Here is a 9636-nt window from a genome sequence, read left to right as displayed (position 1 = left end):
CCTTGTGGGTTTGTCATTATTCAGTGTAGGAACCCATTCCTATCTTGAGATTAAGGAGCAGAAATAGACTACTACGTTAATAAAATATGAGAAAAGGCACGAGGAAAAATCTGTAATGTAATAATGCTATTATGGATGCGTTTTGTCGTCGGATTTCTATTTGGTCAGCTAAGCGTGCTTTAAGATACTCGGATCGGTAAAGCCGCCGACTGACCAGGACGTAATAACACACTACAATCATTTGTTCAACTGATGGAATAGTAACATCTCATCTTTTGGGATCATTATTTGGATTACTTTGTAGTTGTCATGGAAACTTGTTTGCCGTCGGCCATATCGGCTTTTTAGGTCACGTGTGCTTCCTTGCCCCTTTTATATCCTTTCTTCTATTTAGTGAAGTAGACTCATATAGTGCCGAATAGATTGCCCCACTCAACACTACGGCTTTATCTGTTTGCCTATCTGTAAATGTATTGATATGTGTCTATAAGCATAAAAAATCGGGCAGTCCGTTAGAGCATCTATCGTCGTTAGATATCCCTTGGCATGATTGTCAAACAGCGAAGGTTTACAGCTCTCTCTTATACAAGTGCCCATATTTACTGACTATAGATATGGTCAAGTGTCCCGACTGGCGACCTAGACTCAGAAACAACATTCTGATACATTTTATTGCCATGTACCAAAATCAAATGTAAACTAGACACCTGTTTTTACACCTTAATTTTTACACAATTTGGCGCTGGTGGCACTTCAGGACAGACGTATCACAAACGACAGGCTTATACGCTGACGTATATTGTACTTTAGAATTGTGCTACGTTTTCTTTATTAAATCAATGAGAGTTAGTAAATGCGCTGAATCAAGTAACGTTTGTGCAAAATCCAGCTTACGGTGACATCGGCATTTAGCATATCAGTGAATGTCTCCTTCGCGTCAGGAGTAATGTGGATTTTAGTGCCATCCTTAATGAGGTCGTTGTCCTTCAGAGTAGGTAGTTCCTTCTCTTTTTCCTTTTCTGATGCCTCGCGGTCTACCGTTGATCCCTGTTATTCATCGTAAAATAGATAATCGTACATTAGAGATAATGTTGTTTACAATATACTAATTTTAGGGTTGCATGGCTAAAATAAATTGAAAGCAGCACATGTGGGCCGAATATTCATAGATGAAACGACGAACGTTATTAGATATCCACAAATAACGTGATATGTAATACAACCATATCCGCTACAAGTTTCCTTAAAAGCTATATATAAGGAACGCGCAATGAGTGTTTGGAACAAGATTAGAGAGATTCATTCTTTTGTATAGACGCCATTCTAAACTATCATCAAACAAAATTGATCAATGAAAATTATGTTATTCAGTAGAAGCAGCTGAATTCCGTTTTAGCTCTTGATCCGTTCCACATATATTGAGCCCTAAGTTAGTCAAACGCAAACAGTTAAACTTGTTTTCCATTCACAGTATTCTCCAAGTAAAAATAAGTTATGCTAGTGCGGTTCTAAAAAAAAAACATTTGACTAGATACTAGAAATTGATCGAATATTTAAAAACTATTGCCAGGGGCCTTCGATTTTTGTGATAAGCTGGCACGGGTGTCTAATCAACTATCGAGCACCCTTTAATATGACGCCATTTAGCAAGCAGTGACGTTTGTTTACATACCATGCATGCATCTATGTCAGTGCCTGAATATGGACCGTCTACCGCTAAAACTTATGGTTTTGATTTCAAAACTTGAAATATCCTATATCGAATAAGCACAGTATCAATACGGCTATTCTAAATGTGTCGCTAAAAAAACTTATGGGATTATTCATTGGGGTTATCCTAGATAGCCCTATATAAAACTTACCCATTTTTCCACCGGTACATAAAATAGATTCAGTTTTCAAACTTGCTTACAAAGAATGTAGATAACTTAAGACGAAGTGAATAGCTCTAGCGCGGAAAAAAAACTGATAGAAAGTCAGAAGCATAAATCAAAAAGGTAACACACGGTAGCTTTCATTAAAGATTACAATTTATTGGAGAGATTTATTTATAAGAGATTTGGAATAAGCATTCGTTAAAAATATCTTTTTTATCCCATCGAAATTCAATATGTCAAGATCTCGTGGACTACTTTTTTTCTTTACGTCCTTCACTCACACGTTTTTCTCATACTCGACAAACGACAAACGAGACGCTTTTAGAAGAGACGACGTTTTTATAGTGAATATCCTCAAATTCATTGTTCGCTGTTCAGGGCTCATCTAGCTCACACTAAATTGAGGGTTACCGGTATGGAAGAACTATGCTATTAAAACAAAAATAATTAGAACAATTATCAAAGCCCATCTCTGAAAAGAAATCCATTTCATAAGCTTTTTACTGGGTAACATATACTTATAGATGCCGTTAACGTCTTTAACGGTCCCAGCTGTAACTTTACGGAGAACTTAATTTCAGTGTAATTAGAATGAACTTTTGCCGATGCCTTGATTGCTCATATATAAAAAGACACTACCCCAAGTTTGATCTGTTCATACTTATAATTGACATTTGGTTTTGATTCGTAGACTAGTCGTAGCTTCTTAACAGCTGCAATCAGACCGTGCACACCTCCTTCTCGAGATGTCAACTACAACGGGTGCCTGAGTTTTGAGTGAAATTTTTTCCTAGCCTTTACAAGGGAATCAGCTGCTTATGTTTTAGGTATCACAGAGCTATTCACGACAGTGATAACAATGTTAAAAGAGAGAGACATGTTAACGAGAAGACAGCAAGCGTTTGTTAGTGAAGTCTTCAAAGAATCTCACACAGGCGAGCATACAAACGTTGATTACTGTTTAACTAATAGTGTTTGTACCTGGCAAAAGAAAATTGGTTTGAGAAACCGGATTCTACCGTGCTTGTTTTTACAGAAGCCCTGCAACGTAATCATAATGATAATTAAAGGAATTGTTAAACAGACAAAATAAGAACGTACTTAAATTGGCTACGTCTCCTTGTTTTTGCTATAGGATAGCTCATTGCGAGATTTACGTTAGATAAAGGCTTAAGGATAGCATCCCTGCTTGATATAGTGACAGAATCATCGGTGCAGTGGTGTGAATTTACTGAGAAAACGAAAGGAAACACAGATTTAAGCAGCAGGTCATTTAGTAAATATTCAAAGTTCCCAGTAAGTAAATTTTACCTGCATTTTCTTACGACAAAAATGAGCATGCTGTTCGTCACTGTTCGTACACCGTGCCTCAAAAGGCTCTGTGTCGAAATATCTAATATGACTCAATAGTGACTTTGAAAGAAATTTTTTCCTTGTCCCTTAACAACAGATACAGAGAAAAACGTTGACGGAAAGGTATTAATACAAGTAAAGATCTGAAGGAGTATGCGGAGATTTACTAGCTGTAGGAACATCATTTTAACAATAATTTAATATATACATACATATATATTAGCTGTTAAAAGCGTGTCTGGCGGATTTTGAAATTAAATTCCTTTTGGCGTAATTGAGCTAGATGATTGTTTAATGTGCGTTAGAGGTGCTCTTTTTTATACCAGCTCCAGCACTCCGACAGCTTCTACATTCGCGCGACCATATATAATTACTCTATCTACAGCTTCTTGAGGTAAATCTAGAGTGGGATATGTACGCCTACCGATTGCCCTTTGTAGTGCAAGAAAGGCTCCATAATCACATAGCCTTACATTGAAGAATAAGCAAATTCAGGCCATCCCTAAATATTCTCTTCTTTAATCAATGAAGTAATTGAGGCATGAGGCTGGATGTTTTTTACTGTCGTGCCAACCGTCTAGAGGCTCTTGAAAAACTCGACATCAAGCCGCGTTGATTATTTCATTTTCGGCTGGTACCTTACGGTAAGAGATGCTTTTGATATCCAATGCAAGCTCTACGATCACTCTACATTCGATCCTACGCGACAATCTCTTTTCAGGATGACGCTATCACTTGCCTGGTCCATCTTTGGCTACATGCCTCGATTATATATATTTAAGCTTCTACAAATCGCACGTGGAAGACGCCACACATTTTTATGGAATCGATTCACGATAGCCCCATTTTTTACTAATTTTTTGCAGTTTCACTACTTAAGCTACGATTCGGCCCCAACATCTGGTCATCTTCTCACGTCTTCAACACCTTAATCTTTACTATTGAAACGTTCTCATCATTCAACTCTGCGCTTTCGTTTAACGCCTACTTGTCTAATGCTTTCAGCAATTTTTGATGAATTTCCGCAGCGTTGTGGCCTCTGAAGGATAAAAACTAGGTCATTGAGCATCGATTTTTGAAACTAAAGGATGTTCTTCCTTCTAAACCCATTTATCCTAGAGTAAACTCAACCGGGTTTCGCTCATAGGTTTCCAGAAAACTGGAGTATCTACCAGTCAGATTTCTTCTGCTGCAAAAGCTTTTTAATTTACTTTAAAGTTTCAGCCAGACTCGCTTATAACAGGTTGTGTATATATATATATACATACATATAATGTGTATGTCTGTTTTATAGTGGGTAATAACCTATACATATTTTTGCCATATCAATAGGCAGATATTAGACTGACATAGTCGGTATCATTTAAGCGGCTTCTAAGATACTGCCTGCACCCAGCAAAACTGACCTTGAGATCGTATTTGACGTGCACCGGAAGATACGAGGAGAAGATGTTCCTTGTGACGACCAGATACGTTTCCTGGCCTTCGACAGTCAGCCGATACATGCCGATATATTGCGGCAATAGAGTTTTGCCATGTCGCTCCACGACGTACTGCATTGACAAATTCCGATTCGTCCAAAAATAATATAACATAAGGTAGTACAATTGTTAAACGATACGATTCGGCCGGCCTGGTCTCATCGGTCATAAAAAATGTGAGTTAACGATATGAGGTTCTTCTATATATATATATATATATATATATATACAACCGATATTCATAAGTTTAAAACAAAAAAAAACGTTATTTTATAGCATTTGTTTGTTTTCTACGTTAGTGTGCGAGATAAAGTTGATGTCAAATGCCGCTCTCGTTCTATCTTGAGCAGCTGTGTTGGCATGATTAATCAAAATACAAACCGGATGGTAGTGTTTGAGTAGAACATGCATCTGTTCCACTTCTTCAGTTTGTAATGTTTTTATGATGAACCGCCGGTCGTACGATAGGTAGAACTTCGCCCCACTTTTACCTGGGGAATCGATTGCCACCGCTTGCGCTTTCGTTAATGAGTTCTGAAATGAGACATATAGGCATTTATGTATATCATATATATATTTAAGAAAAGGTTTTTTCTTAAATGAATCACTTTACTCTTTAGTATAACATAAAGTGGGCGAACAATGCGTAAATTAAAATTAGGTGCGATTTTATAATGTTTTTCCCTGCGGTCAAAGTGTCATTTAGCAAAAATTACCTTTGTGGCTTAAATAATAGGATGATTTTGTCCGGCCACCCCCTTTTTCTCATGCGAGATATGAAACTATCGCTTTGCGCAGATGCCATAGCTATTATCATTATGGTTCACATTTTAGTGAAACCTCAAATGACCACTTAGTCTTACACACAAGCCAAATTTCACCAGCTAAACACCCCTTCAGCCGTCACAAGGAAAAAAATGCACCTATGGAAAAATAACGGAAAAACGTGGGTTTCCTTTCATAACAACTTTTTCACACACAAAGGACTTTAATTTGAAGTTCAACTAACGTGGCCTTAAGAAAGCAAGGCCTAAGGATTTATGCTAACCTTATTGGGTCTGATTAAATTTAGAGCATCTTCTGCACTACCGACTACAAATGTATTCGAACGCCAACTCTAACAAAATTGGCGTTAAAAAAAGGAAGATTATACATCATTTAAATCATTTATTTTAGTTATGGTATGTAGCATCTGCCGCCATCTGCAATTATCTGTTATCTTTATTCAAAAGAACACGATTTTTCATGGTATTTAGATTTAGTATCTATTACAGCTCCTATCACGGCCCAATAAAAAAAGTGTTGAACATCGCTCATCCAGAAAGAACTTAAGAAGTATGTTTGCATTACAGAAATACCTTTAACGGTGTTTATTCCGATTCCTCTTCAAAATTATTAAGTAAAGATGCGAAAAATATACGTATGAGACTTCTATGCAATTTCTTCTATAGATCCAAAACGACTTCACGGCATAGATAAGCGATCTACTAAACCTCCACACCATAACGATCATTCTACTTGATCCTAGAGACAACTATATTAACTTACACAGCCAATAAATTTCAAAAGTGGCATTGGTACAACTTCGAAGACTTTTTCAATAAAGATTAAGTTTTAGTTAGTTGAACGAAAAGTTCAATTTATATTAAATACTTGTTTCGATCATGACGAAACGTACAAGATGGAAAAATTCAACCGAATTCGATCGAAATCAGCAGTCCTGATTACAAACGTTGTTCCATATTTCTTGTGCTGTGACAAATGCCAGCGCTCTAACATTGCACCCTTCATACTTGCACACATGCCAAATAAAATAGGATGTTGCCGTTCCGGTTGTTTCAAAGGAGTCTTTTTAGGTCTCCTGTCAGTAACCGGCCGCCAAATTACCTTATTCTGTTAGACAGCTGCTGTACATGTTGTTTGCAAATTTGTTGTCCTTATTAGCAAATATTGCCCCTTTTGTTTACCCAACGACAATTACCTCAGTAGAATCTTTGCTTTACAATTGGTTCGTTTCACCTTCAGCTTAACGAGCTTTAGCACAGACATCGTGCTCAGTATCGCTCCGCCTACGCCATATTATTGACTTGTATTTAAAGACGCTGATTTTTCTCATAAACTATCATATAAATTGAGTGATACGTAATTTCTGTGGCTATTATCTAGGTGACTGTTGGTAGTTCTAAAAGATTAAAAAAATAATATTCTTTTTTAACACAGCTTTCGTCTCTTTCGACCAGAGGCTTCGAGGTACAAACCGCCGCGTCAGAATGACTCAGAAATATTTCCAATTTTGAGTGGCATAAGTTTTCGATACCATCACAAGCTATTGAAGAACAAGCCGAGTTTCGGAGGGAAAAACTGGAAAAAGGATTTTTTAACTTCTAGGCCCATTTTAATGAGAAAAAAATACTTCCTAATTAATTAAAAAACAAACCGAACACTGCGTCTGGGATATCAGGGCACCTGATGGTCAGGCAGGTTAAAGCAATAGCACTAATTAGCTGAATCTTACCAGATATTCTCGATCGTGAATGCCAAATCTCTCACGAAGGTTCCTGAATACCAAAGGGCAATATTCCTTCACTTTGAAGTGCGATGGCATGTTTTCCCTAAAAGTCAATACAGTTAAGAAAGTTAGTTTTGAACAGCGAAGAGTCTAACGAAAATGCCTAAAATGAATATAGCAGACGGCATAGCACTTCTGAACAGTAAAATTAACATAAGAATTGCTTTGAGTTTCGCTGTAGGAAACACACATACATGTACACGCTACATACATAAGAACTAAACAATTAACAGCACGCAGCGTCGATTTCTAACAAGTTAAATATGCCTTTGCGCATCACTGTGCTCGTTGCCGTAATGGAGGGAGAATCTGATTTTCTGTGCCCCTCTGGCTTCGCCCTGTGGATAGACGGAACACTCTTCCGCTTCTCAGTCACGCTCTTGTTCCTTCTAATTCTTCGTATTTTCTTCCTATTTCTATTAGAAGCTTGTCGACAGCTCTATGATTCACGATCTTTTTGTCAGGCTATAACAATCCCACGGCTTTCAGTTTCAGTGCCTTTTCAATCCTAAATGACTATAGCATCCTTCTTTTTACCTTGGGCACTTAATTGGAGTGGCCCCATTTTTAATTGTACAAAGCAAGTATTTTAAACCCAACTACGATGATGGACTTCATCAATATAGAACTTATTATCGCGTTCATAGGATAAATTGCATCAAGTTATAACACTTTAGTATATTTTTTAGTAAAGCTTAGTTGATGCCAAACTGAAATATGCTCTACATACTTTGGCCGAGATAGGGTAAAATTTCAAAGCATATTCTTTATAAATTCTAATAATACTACGAATCTATTTAGGTAGGGAAAACCATACGACAGAAATAGTTTGACGCGACTTTCCACTGGTGACTGACGTATTGCGTTAGGTAAATACAGAAACTAGAGGACGTAGAAATACCCTCTGTAATGGCTAGAGGAAATATGGGCATTGCCAAAGCAAAGTCACCTCTGGCAATATAAGCAATTTACCGGTTTTTCGATACGCACGATCTTTTGATAAAATGCACTTCAAGCCGACCTCGATTACTATGAAAATGTTTATTATTGCTGGGTATGTAGTATTGTAATACTTTAGCAGGATCATTTAACGTATAATAAATCCTATTCGGTAAAAAAGAACTGAATATGTGGTTTAATACGAAGATGGTATTGTTTAAATTATATCCACCGGATTCCTAGAACGGTTTTCGAACTCAGACGAAAAAATATGTTCTCACTTTTTAAAATGTCCTCGATCATTTTAAGCTTTTTTTTCTGTTAATTTTGTCTCAAGTTTTTGGAAGAGGGAGAATCATGCAGAGAGCTATTTCTGCTCAGTACAAAGTTGTAACAACTTTCAACTTCTGCTACATCCACTTCCACTACTAGAAACGCGATACGAATACCAACACACAAGTTGATGCATTATGGCAGGCTTCGTTTCTTAAGTTCCATTTTGACGGGGAGTATTATGTAAGCTTCCCAAAAGGTTTTGGTTATACTATTTGGTGACAGTGCAACCACTCAGGATGCATCAATAATGCGCAATCTCCCAACAGCCGAAAAAACGGTGAAAACAAACCTAGTCCTTGACCCGCTACGATATAGTTTTGCTCTGGTCTTTGAAACGATACTCAAACAATTGTGTTTTCATCCATACGTTATCCCACACGCACGTCTCGTCACTTGTAAGGACATTTTGGAACAAATCCGAGGTTGTTATATAGTATTGTTGTATAGGTTGTTATATATATATATGTCCAAAATAGTTGTTGATGGGTTCGCGTCTGTTCGCAGTTCAAACCCTTTAACGCAATCCTTAATACGAACCCTCTTGCCTTTAAATTATCTTTCAAAGTGTAGTTTCAAGTAGATCGCAATCCTACAGCACACTTTATTTTATTTTTTCCACGTTTTTGTCAGTCCCTGCTGCAACGTGCCAATCTCAAAAATAGGGTCTGTCTTCAAGACTTCCGTCGCGAAACCGCTGGGGCCATTCATCGATTTGGTACTGGCTCATGACATGGGCCCAAAAAGTCTTTTTGCAGCATTGACATTACTTGCGGGTCCTTAATTTCATTCTCAGCCCAAAATATTGTACTCTGTTCTTGTCTTCTAAAGCAACCAAACATTATCAAAGGTCACTATTCTGAAAATGCTTGCGAAATTCTAAGCACACGTTCGAATGTTTTGAAGTTTGGTCTGTGGATAGTTGACAGGCAGGCCACCGTGGCGCAAGAAGCTCGGTAAAAAATCAGCAAAGCGTTTTGTCTGTACCCTTACCCAGTGCTAGCCGATTGCAGGTTTGTGGAGATCACAAGATAATGGTTGTAACTTATATTATGCTCAAAATATAATAATAAGTTATCCCTTT

At 37.4% G+C, this 9636-nt stretch overlaps 1 protein-coding gene across 2 annotated transcripts in view; it reads right to left on the bottom strand.

Annotated features, from left to right (window-relative positions):
- PIP4K (phosphatidylinositol 5-phosphate 4-kinase) overlaps nt 1–9636 on the bottom strand; it is a 38272-nt gene that overhangs the window by 3620 nt on the left and 25016 nt on the right. For both annotated transcript variants that reach the window (XM_022846726.2, XM_086971546.1), the window contains 4 exons: nt 7227–7323; nt 5093–5245; nt 4637–4783; nt 895–1047 (listed from right to left, as the gene is read on the bottom strand). In XM_022846726.2, the coding sequence (XP_022702461.1) occupies nt 895–1047; nt 4637–4783; nt 5093–5245; nt 7227–7323 (550 nt within the window). The remainder of the gene's footprint in view (nt 1–894; nt 1048–4636; nt 4784–5092; nt 5246–7226; nt 7324–9636) is intronic.

This window comes from Varroa jacobsoni, unplaced genomic scaffold, assembly GCF_002532875.2.
Source record: "Varroa jacobsoni isolate VJ856 unplaced genomic scaffold, vjacob_1.0 scaffold_1250, whole genome shotgun sequence".
NCBI classification, from domain to species: Eukaryota; Metazoa; Arthropoda; class Arachnida; order Mesostigmata; family Varroidae; genus Varroa; species Varroa jacobsoni.
The sequence above is the reverse complement of the archived record's forward strand: the minus strand, read 5'-3'. Positions and strand labels throughout refer to the sequence as shown.